General features: G+C 42.8%; 1 protein-coding gene across 1 annotated transcript; it reads right to left on the bottom strand.

The window, feature by feature from the left end:
* Positions 1-6,020: 6,020 nt before the first annotated feature.
* Positions 6,021-15,387, bottom strand: EZHIP (EZH inhibitory protein). The gene is made up of 4 exons (XM_074391556.1): positions 15,136-15,387; positions 7,346-8,156; positions 6,757-6,949; positions 6,021-6,543 (listed from the first exon to the last, which is right to left on the bottom strand). Exons 1-4 carry the CDS (start codon positions 15,385-15,387, stop codon positions 6,021-6,023), a joined length of 1,779 nt encoding a protein of 592 aa, XP_074247657.1.
* Positions 15,388-16,768: the final 1,381 nt, after the last annotated feature.

The following is a 16,768-nucleotide window of genomic DNA, read 5'->3' as shown; positions in this document are numbered from 1 at the left end:
CAGACCAGCCTAGCCAAGATAGCGAAACCCCGTCTCTACTAAAAATACAAAAATTAGCCGGACGTCGTGGCACGTGCTTGTAGTCCCAGCTACTCAGGGGCTGAGGCAGAAGAATCGCTTGAACCTGGGAGGCGGAGGTTGCAGTGAGCCAAGATCACGCCACTGAATTCCAGCATAGTCAACAGAGAGTCTGTCTCAAACACACACACACACACACACACACACACACCACAAAACAACAAAACCACCGGTGGGCCGAGATAGCGCTGCTGCAGTCCAGCCTGGTCAACAGAGTGAGACTCCATCTCAAACACACACACCCCCCCACACACAGAAAACAACAACAAAAAAACCACCATGAGATACTGCTACACACCTGTTAGAATGTCTAAAATTTTTATGTCTGCCCCCATCAATTGTTGGCAAGGCTGTGGAGGGATTGGAGTCATACACTTCCAGTGGGAATATAAAACTCCACATACAGTTTGAAAATCAATTTGACCATTTCTTAAAAAGTTAAACAAATATTTACCATGACCCAGCTATTTCCCTGTTAGGTATTTACTCAAGAGGAAAGAACGCTTGTATATACAAGTATCTGTATGTGAATATTCATGGAAGCTTTATTTGTAATAGACCAAACAGGAAAACAAATTAAGTATCCATGCATGTGTTTGGATAAATTAAAATTGTGAAATATCCATACAATGGAAGGAAGGAAAGAAGGAGGAGAAGCGGGGAGAGAGGGAGGGAAAGTTGGAGGAGAAAGAGAAGAGGCAAAGGTAATGGGGGATAAAGTAAAAAGGAAAGAAAGGGAACGACAAAAAGAAGGAAAATTTTTTAAAATCCTGAAGTTTTCTTATGAATGCCTGTAGTTTGTGAAGCACTATCCTTATTTAAGGTGTGTATTGAAAACTGTACTACCTACTATACAAAGTGCTGTAGAAAGAGGAATTGGAATAATTCTCTTTCAATTCCTTACAGCTGAATATCACAGTGTACCTGGTAACTGACAGAACAAAGCCTCACACATATTGCCTATACAGATAGTGTCTACAGAACAATGATGCCTACACAACGACCTCCAAATTGGAAGGCAGGTATTTTTTAATATGTGTCACAACATATTAATTAATTCAACAATTCAGTTACTCCTACCATATTTTAGGCATTATTTTGGATTCTGTTTTTTGCAATGACCAGGATAGCATGTTCCTTGCCCTCAAGAATCTCACATTATGTTTGGGAAGGCAGTCACAGAATCTGAGAAGCTCGATAAAAGTCTGTATGTGATGAGTCTGATGGCATTTGCAGTATAGTGTGTTGACTGTGAAAATGGAACACAGGAGAGGAGAAGAAAGTGAAACTGACGAGATGAGTGGTCATAGAAAAACAGAATACCAGGAGAGTGGGCTGTTTGTGTATGTGTGAACATGCTCACTTGAATTTCACAATTCCACTGACTTCTTAGCTCATGTCCTCGGTTTTGCCAATATAAGACCAAATGATATCTAAGCCTTTTACCTATAAAATAAAATAATGTAATTAGCTGGCTTCTATTAATCTAACAAGGCATTTATTCAAGAAATATTTCTTGAGAGCCTATTTAGCATCAATAACACTGTGTTTGTGAAGCCTTCAGTGTCATGTCCAATGCAGACCCGCTGTGAGGCCAAATCCGAGGCTGAGGGAGTAACAGAAGGTGCCAGTTACACTATGAAGTTAAGATATCAGGAAAACACTGGTTCTTGATGGTTCTGAGAAAAGGATAAAAGCCCACGCCCTCTCTCAGTGAAGAAAATTTAGATAGGGAAATATCTTGGGTTTACACACTTCTTATATATTATTTCCAACACATATTTTGTAAATTAGTTGTTATTTTTTATAGAGCATGTAGCTTGTACTATTACTATTAAGCCAAGAAACAATTCTTTCTGCCTATCAGGCCCAGGGCCCCTGGGTTCTGGGGACACATGGAAAATCCAGGCTCATTCAAGTCATCAAAGCTCCCATAGTCTAGTGGGAAGATGGTTATGCAGAAATATAATTTCCAAAATGATGTAATGAGGGCTTTGGCAAGGGTAAGAACAAGAGGCTCTGGGAACACAGAGGAAGGATCCTAAACCACAGCCAGAAGGATGGGTAGACAGGATTAGCACAGGCAGAGATTGTGAAAATGAAGTCGATATTATTATCCCCAATTTACAGGTGTGGAAACTGAGGGTCAGAGAGGTTATGAAACTTACTCAAGGTCACACAGCAAGGCAGAGGTGGGGCCAAATTTCAAGTTTAGTCTTCTCCAACCCCAGCGTCTCATGCAGTTTGCCTTACCCTAAGCTCAGTTTTTTTTTTTTTTTTTTCCCCGAGACTGAGTCTTGCTCTGTCGCCAGGCGCCAGGCTGGAGTGCAGTGTTGCAATCTCGGCTGTCTGCAATCTGCCTCCTGGGTTCAAGCAATTCTCCTGACTCAGCCTCCCGAGTAGCTGGGACTACAGACGCGTGCTACCAGCCCGGCTAATTTTGGTATTTTTTAGTAGAGACGGGGTTTCACCATGTTGGCCAGGATGGTCTCCATCTCTTGACCTCGTGATCCGCCCGCCTCGGCCTCCCAAAGTGCTGGGATTACAGGCGCGAGCCACCGCGTCCGGCCACCCTAAGCTCATTCTTATGACAATGTCATCTGTTTTTATTACCAGCCACCAGCTACACTTCCTGGTGCTCTGCTTGCTAGAAATATTTTTTTAAAGTGTTAAAAACAGTTTTAGGATCAGCTATATAATTGGTGAAGTCCAGTGAAAAATAAAAATGTGGAACAACTGGTTCAAAAATCATTAAGCATTTAAGATGGCAACAACACATCATTAAAGCAAGCAGGGGCCTGTGCAACTGTACAGGTCACGTGCCCATAAAACCAGCCCTGTTCAGTATAGTAGCTGATTGTGGCAACTTCCAGGGAAAGGCAGCTGAAAGATTTTCGGGTACTTCCAGGTTCCCCGCAGAGGAACCCTGGAGTTAAAGCTGTGCTCAGCTGTGAGGAGTGCAGGGCTCTGAAATGGGCCTTTCACCCCGCCCCTTTCCCAGTTCACAGCTGTTTCTGGGGACTGGACACCACTTAGGGGGACACAAAGGGAAACTACGATAGGGCACACAAATTCCCAGGAAAGACCTATAATGTTGCTGTTACTTTCCAAACTTGCTCCTGCTTCTTGGTAGATAAACCTTTCCTACACAATCAATTATAACCTCCTGCTATGATTATTTTCACGAGTGACATGAGTTAATGTGATTGGGCTAGAATTTTTCACCTTCCATATGAAGTTTAGGTTGATAGAGTAACTTTACACAATACAAAACCAACACCATTTCTCATAATAAATAGTAAATGAACATGTCCAAACCATTACCTTCACACTTGGCAAAACAGTAGTACTCTCTGCAGGAGCGTATCATACAGTTTACTCACAAAAGAAGTTAATAACCTCTCAAAGGGTCATGAGAGTCCACAGTTCAATGTGTCTTTCCTCCATATTATGTTTTATATAACCTCTCTTCCTCAATGTCTTTATCTATAAAATGGGCTCAATATGAACATCTATTTCTTAAGGTTGTCCTGTGAATTGAGTTAGTATACATATATTTATATAACATATACAAGTGTACTATGATTTTTACCTGTTATATCTGCATGCCACGTACTGAATGAAGACACCTTGCAGTCAATAATGTTAATCCTTGGTGTATTCCATTCATTCATTAAAATCAATATTTTAAAGAAGATACAAACAATGCTGGGAGGAAAATTACTGTTCTCAGAAGCATTCACGTAACTACTGCAAGTATAAATTTGTTAAATTCCTAGAGTTTGTGCCTCCGAGGCTCAATCCTTGTTTTTTTTACATTTTTGCGCAGTGGCCTCTGGATTGGTAAAAACATTGCTCAATAGCTTGTGGAAATACCTTCATATTTTAAAGAACTAAGTACAATAAAGACTGTCCCTCTCCATTTTTGAAACAGCCACTGTAGATTTTCAAGGTATTGTTGTTTTAGGAAAGACCAGTAAAATGTTCTGGTTTTTCCTAAAAAGCGGCAGTCTGGCCACAAGATCATAATCCTATTCAGATTAAGAAGCATTTCTACTGGGCACTCACGTTGTACAAGACACTGTTGGAAGCGCTTAATATGGACCATCCATTTTAATCCTTACAATAATGTTAGAGGATGCACTCTTACTGTGCCCAGTTGACAAATGCAGAAGCTTTGGATCCCAGGTTAACTAACTTGCCCAGGGTCACACAGTGAATCAATAGGAACAACAGAATTCAAACCCAGAAATTCTGACTCTGGAGCCAAGCTCTATTAGTGATGAGATTTGGAAAATCACCAAGTTGCTTTGAGCCTCAATTTTCACGTCTGTGAAATGGGAATAAATGTAGGCCCTCCAATACTGCGAGGTTGTGACTTGCTGCACTGAAACTGTCTACTTCTTGTCTTAGTCTTTGGATACTTAGAATTACTGAAGAAAAAGAAATAAAACAGAGCGAGAGCTTTTAAAATGTGTTCTTTCCTTAGGAAGGAACTTGGAGAAACAGTCTTGAAGAATGAGGGTACCTGAAACATTTTCTATAAAAGTGGCAGGATGTTGGGACCTGGTGGGCACACAGGTCCCACTTGTCCCTGTGGACTCTTAGCTTTGTGGTGTTAATAAAGCATAATCAAGACCTGAACAGGACCCTCCAAATTGCGACTAGGGCACTTTTTAGCCAGGTCTCTGCCTGCACTGTTCACATACCAGAATAGCAAAGGAGAGGAGAAATATGAGAAAGAGTGAAAGGGAGTTTCTTTTGCTGGTTTGCTTTTTATTTTTTCACTCTATTCTTTTAATGTGGTCTCTATTATGCGCCTACACCTTAAATTTTTGAAAAATAGCTGAGTTTAATTACAAAAGTAGTTATATGGTCAATGTGGAACTTGTAGAATATAGAAGACCATATCACCAGTTATTAAAGAACCAGATATACAACTTGTTCAGAGCATGGTGTATGCCCATATATCTCTCCAAATGTCTACACACACAAACACACACACACACACCCTCATATATCTGCTCAAACTTAGTTACAATTATTTTTGTTACACTAAGATTACAGATCAAAACATATTTTCACTAAATGTCTGACCATTTTCCCAAGTTATTAGCCCTGAATCACCTTCCCAGACTCTCCCCACCTGCAGAGACTTCAGAAGCCCGTTCCCCACACATATACTTTTTTTTCCCTTTAGAAACTGAGACATTCCCCTCTCAAGCTCCTGAGTCCTGCTGTTCCCCATTTCCTGATCTGGATCTTTCTCCCAGCTTCCCTACTCCCATCTGGGTTATCTTCCCCTCCCTCTCACCCCACACTTCATCATGCCCTGCTTCTTTCCTGAACCCTGGATGTCTCCATCACCCCTCCTTTTCTCCAATCACCTTGGGTTAAACCCTGCCCCCTTTTCTTGCCCAAGTTGCTAATCACCTCTGCTAAGAGGGTATATACAGCCTAAGTAGCAACTTCCTGCACATATCCCCATTTCAATCAGTGGGAATAAAATTATTACTAGAACAGTATTTTATTTCTTCTCTCACCCAAAGGGTAAGCTAGTATGTTAACAATTTTCTTTAATCCTCTAAATAGGATATAGGATTAACGATTTTTTGAATCGCAATAAAAAACACACCTCTACATTTTTAAAACAAAATCAACACTTTACTAATTAAAACAGTTCATAACAGAAAGCAACTTGGAAAACAGAAGTCTCAGCTCAAGGGCAAAAGCAAACTCTTGAGGAAGACGATGGGCCAGAATCAAAGGCCAACAAAGTGCTAGGTGGTGGAGTCATGGGGAGGGGAGGCTTCAAAACTACGCAGAATGTTGGTTAACAGCTAGAACTTTGGGAGACCTCGCAGGTAACTACAGGGCAGGCAGCCCACTGACAAAGTAGATGCTGATTCCTTCTGTGAGTCTTAGAGGATGCTCACAGAAGGTCACAGCTCAGGTGGTGCTGGGGGATGAGCTGTGCTCTCTATTTCTGCCTGCTCTTCTGGAGGGACAGGGCTTGGAGCATAAAGCTCAGGCAACAAGGCACGCCTAAGGCTAGCAGGGCTAGGAGTGGAGATAGATCTCAGGCCCAAAAACTCAGGGGAAGAGGAAGAGGAACCCTGCCCAGAAATCTTAGTCGGGGAGGAGGAGGGACTTGTGCCAGGAGGCCTACTTGGGGAGGATGAGGAGGAGGAGCTCTCATCCCACTGCTGAGGGATGGGAAGGAAGTACCTCCCAGGGGGTGAGGGTGAGGAGGCACGCATACGGACTGCACGCCAAACAGGTGGGGAAGGACTGCTTGGCACCTCGGAATCAGGAGAGCCTGAGCTGCTCTGAAAGGCAAGCCTTCGTAACCCAGCCCCACAGGAAGGATTCTCATCAGCTAGCCCAGATACAGAGCGGCGGCTGAGAAGGCGGCCAGTGCCTGGCGTCATGCTGGTGCTACGACGAGCAGGGGTTGACCTTGCTGTGCTGCTGCGACGGTCACGGCCTGGCGGATGGCCACCGCGTTGGAGCGAAGGGCTTGGCCCGGATGTGCGGCCTCGGAGGACAGGGCCTGACCCGGAAGCAACTCTTCGGAGAGCGTGGCTGCGGTGATCTGGTTCTGGCGTCGATGCACGGCGTCGCGGAGCGGCGCCTGGCGCTGATCCTCGGCCTCGGCGAGCGGGGCCTGGCGCAGATGCTCGGCCTCGGCGAGCGGGGCCTGGCGCAGATGCACGGCCTCGCGGAGCGGCGCCTGGCGCAGATGCTCGGCCTCGGCGAGCGGGGCCTGGCGCAGACGCACGGCCTCGCGGAGCGGGGCCTGGCGCAGACGGACGGCCTCCGCGAGCGGCGCCTGGCGCAGACGGACGACCTCGCGGAGCGGGGCCTGGCGAAGACGGACGGCCTCCGCGAGCTGCGCCTGGCGCAGATGCCCGGCCTCGCGGAGCGGGGCCTGGCGCAGCTAGACGGCTTCCGCGAGCGGCGCCTGGCGCAGATGCACGGCCTCGCGGAGCGGGGCCTGGCGCAGGTGGACGGCCTCCGCGAGCGGCGCCTGGCGCAGATGCACGGCCTCGCGGAGCGGGGCCTGGCGCAGATGCAGGGCCTCGCGGAGCGGCGCCTGGCGCAGATGCACGGCCTCGTGGAGCAGGGCCTGGCGCAGATGCACGGCCTCGGCGAGCGGCGCCTGGCGCAGATGCACGGCTGCGGCGAGCGGGGCGTGGCGGAGATGTGCGGCCTTCGGCGGCCGAGTCTGGCGCAGATGCGCGGCCTTCGGCGGCCGAGTCTAGCGCAGATTCAGGGCCTAGACGAGCAGGATCTAGATGAATGGCAAATGGTGGAAAAGGCAGGCCTGGCGGGGCGGTGCAGCGTCGGAAGACAGGGCCTGGACCAGATGCGTATCTGTGGCGAGCAGAAGCTGGCAGGGTGATGAAACTTTGGCTAGCAGGCCTTGCCTCGGAGGCACGGCTTAGGAGTGCAGGGCCTGGCTGGGTTGCCTGACTCCACGTAGAAGCCTGGGAATAGCGACGGCTGCTGGGCTGGGACCCCGGAGAAGGCAGCGGCAAAAGCCTAGGAAACAGACACCGCCCTGGAGGCTTCTGAGCCCAGGCAACCGGGTTGCCACAGGGCTGCTTCCTACGACGGTTGTTCCAGGGGCTCTTGGTCCCGGCTGGGTGCTCGGCGTGGCCAGTGGCCTTCGGGGGTGGCCCCACAGCAGCCTGGCTGCCCCCCTCAGGCACCTCACATCCAAGGTATTCGTGAAGACTGCAGCAGGCCTGGAGGTCAGAATGCCTTTCCGCCGAAACAGGAGCCATGATGGGCAGCCCCGGGTTCTCATCGGCAGTGAAAATGGCGGCAGCGGTAGAACCGGCTTTGCTGCTGCTCAGGGCGGCGGCGCCCGAGGGAGACGCATCGCTGGAGACCGTGGGAATGGAGGCAGCAGGATCTTGATTCCCGGTCCTGCAGGCATCCCCGGAGGCAGGGGTGGCTTCCTTGTTTGGTCTTCCCGGCACCTTGTCCTGCTGGTGCTTCTGCTCGGTTTCCATGTTGGACTGGGTGACCGTAATGGCAGGTTCTCCCTCCGAGAGCGAGGAGCGCGGCTGCTACTGCTGCCGGAGGAGAGTGCGAGCTGGTATAGCAAGAAGGTGGGTGGAGCCCAGCCAGTGCTTGCCTTTGATTGGTGAGCTAAATGTCACATGACTCCTCTCTCCCCCCGAGCCATCCAACTCCAAGCCGTGCAACCCGGAGCCAGGCACCTGTATTCAACCCGGTGTGTGTGCTCCAGCCCCCGGGGGTCGACCCTTTGACCCTTCGACCCTGGCCGCTGGGTCAATAGTGTGAATCTCCTCTCCTCAAACGGGTTCCCTAAGACGTGTGTGTGTGTGTGTGTGTGTGTGTGTGTGTGTGTGTGTATGTGTGTGTGTGTTTTTTACGTGAACGATTTGAGTCACCCCAAATCGTGGCTGAGGCTTAAATGGTCATTTGAAAGAAATGCCACATTGGCCGGCAGGTTTTATCTCCTAGCCAGGTGTCCCTCCTCGCACCTGGTCAGGACAATGGGCCCATGGATGACGCCCAAGGGATCGCTCCAAAACTCCTCTAGGCATCTAGATGACTCCACGTGGGGTCTGGTCGGTTTCAGGGTTGCACAGAGGCCTGAAGGCGAGAAGAGGCAGGGGGCCCACACTGTCTTGGCTCTGGATGTTCAGCACTGCTGCTTCCCTCAGGTCCCACACACCAGAGGGGGATTTAGAACTTAACAGTCAGATGCTTCTCCCTGCCTTGTCCCCCCAGGCACTGTTTGGGATTGCCTAAGGTAATACCGTCCTTAAATATTTGTAGGGGCTGTGTAGTAATCTGCTAATGAACACACATTAATTTATTTGGAGTGGTCTCTAGTTCCTATTAATATAAATAGGCTGTGATGTACAGACTTTGAGTTTAATATTTGGACACTAATTTTTAGTCATTATTTATTACAAAAGGGGTCATGTTCAGTACTCAAAACAGAAAAGCAAATGTAGGAAAACTATTCCTAAGTCCTCGTGCACCCATGGACAAATGCTGGAAATTTTTACTTAGATGTTGGTAGAAAGGCCATTCATATATATTTCATAGTTTTAAAAAATTGTTTATTGTGTGAAATGGAATAGTTTCTCCGTAAGTACTGTGTTGCAATCTGCTTTGGGTTCCAGAAAGTACACTTTCTATGTCAGTAAACAAATTTCTACAAGACCACTTTAAATCACAAAATACTCCATTTATAGAGGCTTACATTTTCAAACATTCCCATATTGGCCACCATTTGTGTAGTTTCCAGCATCTTACATCATTGTGAGATACATCTATCTCATTAAAAATTGTTCATATCCTTAAATGTGTCATTGTAGATAAATTCCCAGAAGAGAAAATTCTTGGTACAAGTCTATGCATATTTGTACTTATTTATTTATTTATTTTTATTTTTGAGATGGGGTCTGGCTCTGTCTCCCAGGATGGAGTGCAGTGGTGTGATCTTGGCTCACTGCAACCTTCGCCTCCCAGGTTCAAGTAATTCTCCTGCCTCAGCCTCTGGAGTAGCTGGGACTACAGGCGCATGCCACCATGCCTGGCTAATGTTTCTGTATTTTTAGTAGAGGCAGGGTTTCATCATGTTGGCCAGGCTGCTCTCAAACTCCTGACCTCAGGTGATCCGCCCACCTTGGCCTCCCAGTGCTGGGATTACAGGCATGAGCCATCATGCCCAGCCACATTTGTTATTCTTTGATTAAAAATATTGGCAAACCAGTCCCCTGAATGTCACTTACAATATTTTTAGCAGAATAAAATCGGATATTTAATGGAATTGTTGAACAATTGGGCTGAAATGCAACTCAAAAACAGAATGGAATGGTATTTGGAGTGTTAAATACTATAGGATGGAAAATGGATTTGAAATGGTATGCAGGATGGGATGAAATGGAGACTGCAATGGAAAGTGGAATAAAATGGGGAGTAGAACATGGGTTTGAACAGGATGTGGAATGGAATATTGGAAATTTAGTGGAATTTAATGGGAAAATGGAATGAACAGCAAATGGAAACAAATATCTAATGTCATATGGAATAAAAGAAAAATATATGAGAAAAGGAATGAAGTACAATATGAAATAAAATATTTTAAAAAAGGAAATCAAAATTGGAAGGAATATAGAATGGAACAAAGTGTGCAATTGTCTAGAATAATTGAACTATGAAATATGCAGCATAGATTTTTAAATACCAGAAAAGAATAGAATGAGATTTGGAATGAAATACAGAATACAGTTTATAAAGAATGGAATGGGAATTGAATAAGAATGGAATATGGAAACTGCAATCTTGATAAAATACAGGATGGATGTAAGTGAAGAAGAAAAATGAACAGAATGTCTGCTCGTCATTATTCCACAATTTGGTGTCGTGAAACAATATCCATTTTATCATTCCCAGGGATTTTGTAGAGCTAGAATTCAGACAGTAGACAGTGGGGATGGATTATCTGTGTTCCTTGATGTCTGGGACTTCAGCTGAAACTTGAATGGCTGTGAGATCATGAGAGAAGGACAGCAGTAAATGATGAATCCTATATTTTTATGGATGGTGGTGCCACTAACCAAAACAGGGAAAACTTGCTCAGTTGGAAAGATCAGGAAGATGGTGAGAATCAGTGATTCTGTTATGACAATGTTAACCACTATTCCATGTATAGTCCTAGGAATTTTGGGGTATGAACCCCACTTACAGCTATTCCCTTTGTTCTGTAGTTCAACTTTCACCAGTTTTACAGATCCAGTTTTCCTCTTGGGAGTCATTTCAATTTACTGAGAGTTTTCCTCCTTTCTTGAATCTCTGTGGGCCTTAGTCATGGTCCCTGACTTAGTAATAATTAAAATGTTCCCCATCTACCCTTGCTCTCTTTAAAGGAATATATATATATATATGTCTTCTTCTTTTTTTTTTTTTTTTGCTATCTTCTAAGATCTCAAACTGTAAAGAAGCCCCTCTTTTTAACTCTATTGTCTTCAATACTCTCTCCTTTCTCTTTGCCTCTGTTCCATTTTAAAGTGTATATGTATCTATGTGCTCATTAAAAAAATCTGAAAGGGTGATTTTTCATTCTTTTCATACTTCATCTTCTGAATGATTTCAATGAGCATATATCACTCTTGTTCTAAGAATATACAGCTATTATATTCCTGAAAACAATTACATTTAATCAGGTTTTAAGCTATTGTAAGAAAACAAGCTCTCTTATATACTACCAGATAGAATTATAAATTCATAGCACCTTCCAAGATGAAAATTTGATAATATGATGACACATATAAAAAGTTTACATGAAATGCATAATTCCTCTCCAGGCATGAATTTCTAAAAAAAAAAAAAAAAAACTCATACATGTTCACAGTGTTATATGCTCAAAGGTGATTATTATAGCATCCGTTATTTTTAAAAATCTGCAACAACCTCAATTTCCAGTAGGATGCTAGATGCCTATAGAATAAACTTATATAGATTTTACAGGATGTTTTTGAAAAGTTTTTAATGCCATAGGAAAATGGCTATGAGATTAAAAAAACAAACAAACCCATGATGCACTGTATGTACTATTTACGTCTATCTATTTTTACATTTACCTAGTTATTAAAATTTTGTTCACCATAGTACAGTTGTTGTTCTCAGCTAGGGGCACTTTCCCCCCAGGGGAAATTTGAAAATGTCTGAAGAGTGCCATAATTGGGAGGAGGAGTTCTACTGGTGTTTCGTATATAGGCATCGGGGATGCTGCTCAACCCCTTTAATGCACAGGCGAGTCTCCAACAACACAGAATTATGTGGTCGGTCCAAAATGCCAATTGTTTGAAGTTTGGCAAACCTTGCAGTACAGATTTAGATAACTCAGAAATGAACTCCTGAGCTCAAGTGATCTATCTGCCTCGGCCTCCCAAAGTGCTGGGATTACAGGCATGAGCCACCAGGCCTGGCCTGATTGCTAAGAATTTATAAAATTTAAGGTCTGTAATTTCAGCTCATTTAGATGAAGAAATATTCCACAATAATCTATCAGAGATGTTCAAACTTCTAATACAATCATTAATTTCTAAATATTTATGTATTTGTTTAAAATAAAGAAAAACTGATTTATAACACAGTATAGCTGATATATAAAGAGTAGTGTGGTTGACTAACCAGGTCATAGCAATCTCACTACCGCTCTGGTGACCGGTTTGGTAATAGGCATTTCCCATTTGCAGTAAATAAGATATGGATGCTTGTGTTTTAGGGTTTGCGGGGAAAGATTTCTCAGCTCTTCAAAAAATAAAAGATACAACGTGTTTTTTATATTAAAAAATTAAAGAATATATCAAATATTAGAATTAATAAATGATTTGGTATAATCACTGGACATAAGGTCAATATTACACAATGGAATTGTATTTCCACATATTAGCAGTAAAAATTATAAAGGAAAAATTTAAAAATGCCATTTCCTATAGCGTCAGAAAATATCAAATACCTAGGAACAAATCTAATAAAAAATTCATAAGACCTTTGTCCGGAAATCAACATGACATTTCTTAAATAAAGAAGCCCTACATTAATCAGAGATATGTCATGTTTGTAGATTAGTCTAATATTATGAAAATTAAATCAGAGAAAATTCTCATCCAAATAATCTATTCAATGCACTGCAAATCAAAATCTCAACAGATTGTTTGAAAATAGAAATCAACAAACTGATTCTAAAATATGTATGGATATCAAAGATCTAAGAACAACCAAAGCCATCCAGAAGAAGAAATCTGAAGAACTTTTAGTCAGAAAAGCCATAATAATCAAGATATGATTTGTATACAAGAATTTTTTTATGCAGGAATAAATATATATATGTTTAGGTAAATATAGATAAATAGACCAATAGGACAAGAAAAGAGTCCACAAACAGACACACAAGTATGGTCACCTCATTTACAAAAGATACCAATACAGTGCTCAGGGAGAAAGTTAATCATTTAAGTAAGTGGAATTGGACAAATGGGATATACAGCCATGTAGCAAAAATAACTTTGGCTCCCAACTTATGCCATACACAAAAATCAATTCCAGAAGATACAGCTTTTAGAAAATAATATATAAGCATATCTAGATGACCTTGGAGTAAATTATATCTGAAATAACAGAAAAACCACTAATGATAAAGGAAAATATTAACTACAGCTAAACACTCATGCACGCACACATTCAGAAAACGTTTTATGTACAGAATAAAGAATAAAAGTAAATGCAATTCAACACTGGCACAGTATTTCAACAGGTACTTCACAAAATAGGATATTAAACTGACAAATAACAAAAGACTACCCAAAATAAGTCACCATGGATATGCAAGTTAAAATCACAAGACGACATCAGCAAACATCTATCAGAATAGCCAGAATGCCTATCAATATGAGGAGCTGGGGAGGGTACAGAGGAATTGAAACTCTAACTGCCAGTAGGAGTGTAAATTAGTACCCTTGGAAAACTGCTTGGCAGTACCTATTAAAGCTGAATTTATGCATTTTCTATAACCCAGGAATTCCACCTGTGTTACTTTTTTATACCTGCATAACCAATCATCACAAATTTAATGGCTTTATTTTTTTATTTAACACTGTGCATTTATTTAAGCTCCCAGTTCTACAGGTTTACAGTGCCATGCATGGCATGGCTTGGTACTCTGTTCAGGTCTCACAGGATGAAATCAGCCTGTGCTATCTGTCAGTCAGTCTGTGTTTCTTTCTGGGGACTGAGGAGGAATACATTCCCAAACTCATTCAGATAACTGGCAGATTTCAGTTCCATTTTTAGTTCCTAGAGGCCTCGTGCAGTTCTTTGCCACGTAGAGCTCTACATATTCCTCCAGGAAGGGTTCAGGCCGTCTTAAGGGCTCACTTACTTAAGTGTGGCCCACACAGGCCAACCTCCTTATTTTGACGTTCACTGATTTGGGAGAATAATTCATCTGCAAGATCTCTTTCCCCATACAGTGTAACATAATAATGGGAGTGGTATCTCATCATATTCACAGGTCATTCTTATACTCAACAGAAGAAGTTCATGTAGATCAGAGATCATTAGAGGCCATCTTAGAATTCTGCCTGCCTCAGCCTGCCCTCTGGCTCTCAGTGATCCAGTCTTTCCCACATACAAAATACATTAAATCCATCCCACAGTCTCCAAATTTCTTTGTATTACAGCATCAGCTCAATTCCAAAGCTCATCTGAATCTCATCATCTGAATCATGAACAGATGAGATTCCTGGGTATGATCCTATCCAGTAAAACTCGTAGGGCAAAAATCCCTCTCCAACTTCGGACCATCAGCACTAAAGTGACAAGCTATCTTCCCCCAACACCACCACATACAATGATGGGATGGGCATAGGATAACATCTATAAATATTCTGTTTTATATGGGAGGGGATGGAAGGCAGAAAAGAGGAGTCCCAAAACGTTTGGATCTCCAGCTGACTTCTACTAACAGCTGTCCAAGGCAATTTAGGATTTCTCTACCATGCATCTCAAAATTCTTCCAGCCTTTGCTTGCTATCCCGTTCCAAAGCCACATCCACATTTTAAGGCTTTTTTTTTTTTTTTTTTTTTTTTTTTTTTGAGACGGAGTTTTGCTCTTGTTACCCAGGCTGGAGTGCAATGGCGCGATCTCGGCTCACCGCAACCTCCGCCTCCTGGGTTCAGGCAATTCTCCTGCCTCAGCCTCCTGAGTAGCTGGGATTACAGGCACGTGCCACCATGCCCAGCTAATTTTTTGTATTTTTAGCAGAGACGGGGTTTCACCATGTTGACCAGGATGGTCTCGATCTCTCGACCTCGTGATCCACCCGCCTCGGCCTCCCAAAGTGCTGGGATTACAGGCTTGAGCCACCGCGCCCGGCCCATTTTAAGGCATTTACAGTGACTACACCTCACGTCCAGATATCAAAATCTATAGTGGTTTCTATTGGTGTGAAACACATTGCTACAGTCTTAGCTTGCACCAACACTCATTTATTTGCTCACAGTCGTGTAGGTCAGAGTTCTGTGCACTGTGTTACTGCTTTCCCTGCTCAAGATCTCACAGGGTGAGATGCTCTTGGACTTCCTGTGCTCCTTTCTGGAGTCTCTGGGGAAGAAGCCCTTGCAGACCCACCTATGTTGCCAGCTGAGTCCAGTGCCCTGTAGCTGTAGGACTGAGGCCCCTCCACTCGTTTGCTGGCTGTCAATAGGGGACAGCAACTCATCACCTAGAGGACACCTGCAGTGCCTTGTCATGTGGCCCCTACAAATGCTCTCATGTTTCAAATCTTTCAGCAAAAACTTGGGCCCTTGTAAGTCTTCACCTAATTAGGTAGGTCTTGCTCACCCACTTTAAGGGCAACTGATTTGTGACCTTAATTACATCTCTAAGATCCTTTCTGCCATGTGAAATAATATAATCATAAAAGTGAGATCTCAAAATATTTACAGGTTCCACCCACACCCAATGGAATGAGATTATACCAAGACAGGAGTCATTGGAGATCATCTTATAATTCTGCTTAGTGCACAAGTATATATCCAACAGAGATACATAAACCTGTATTCCAAAAGACATCATAAGGATGTTCACAGTGGCATTATTGGAAATAGTCACAAACTAGAAACAATCTAAATATATATCAACAGTTGAATGAATAAAGGTAGTATATTCATACAACAGAATACTATTCAGGACCGAAACAAGCAAATTTCCCTACATGCAACAAATTGTACAGATCTCAAAAGCATTCATATTGAGTAAAAGAAACCAGGCATAAAATGTACATAATTTATAATTCTGTTTGTGTAAAGTAAAAAAAGCGGGCAAAACTATTCTATAGTAACATAGGTCAGAACAGTGCTTAACTTTCAGGGGTAATGACTAGGTATGGACATAACACAGGTTTCTGGGGTGCCAGTAATGTTCTATATTTTAGTCTTACTGTTATTACATGCAAGGGTTCACTTTGTAAAACATCATCAATTTGTTGTCCTATATGATTTACACAATATTCTATTTAAATGTTGTATTTAAATGATAAAAAAGATAACGGAAAGAAAAAAATTGTATGAAAGGCAAGAAGAGTTGACAGAAATATGATTGACTCACAATCCCTTACGGGCAAGTCTAACATCCAAAGTGCTTTGAAAAACATACTTTTCCTGACTAATTTGTCCATAAATCCTGATTTGAACTGATGAGATGCTATTTGTAATTTTTAGATCTTGGAGTGAATATTGGTATGTTTCACTGCAAAAATATCATTGCATTAGATTCCACAATATTACTACAGGCCTTGACGTGGATATTATGTATGTATGGGAGACAAATTCTGAACCATTTGGTCCCAACAGTTTCATAGAAGGGATTGTGGATGTGTAGTAGCCGAGGATTTTAGTAGACAAGAACTTAGAATGACTGCAGAGTGCATCAGTTTGATTGAATTTATTGAGTTCTTTGTTCAGTACCTCAGATGATAGGATTTTTTCTCCTTTGACTTATAATGGGTTAATTAAAATATTTCCTAGTATTACACCATGTTCTCATGACTAGGAAACTACCAGGATATGATAGATTTATATATACTGTTGAATTTTATGCACTTAAACTTTATTAATAAAAAATTAAACGTAA

This window comes from Saimiri boliviensis, chromosome X (assembly GCF_048565385.1).
Source record: "Saimiri boliviensis isolate mSaiBol1 chromosome X, mSaiBol1.pri, whole genome shotgun sequence".
NCBI lineage: Eukaryota > Metazoa > Chordata > Mammalia > Primates > Cebidae > Saimiri > Saimiri boliviensis.
This window is presented reverse-complemented; position numbering and strand designations above follow the sequence as displayed.

Coding starts and splice junctions, on each gene's coding strand:
- EZHIP (XM_074391556.1), bottom strand. CDS start 15,387: ATGACAAGGCACTGCAGGTGTCCTCTAGGTGATGAGTTGCTGTCCCCT. Junction 6,950..7,345: donor TCGTCTAGGCCCTGAATCTG/CGCTAGACTCGG, acceptor GCCGTCCGTCTT/CGCCAGGCCCCGCTCCGCGA. Junction 6,544..6,756: donor CCCGCTCGCCGAGGCCGAGC/ATCTGCGCCAGG, acceptor TCGCAGCAGCAC/AGCAAGGTCAACCCCTGCTC.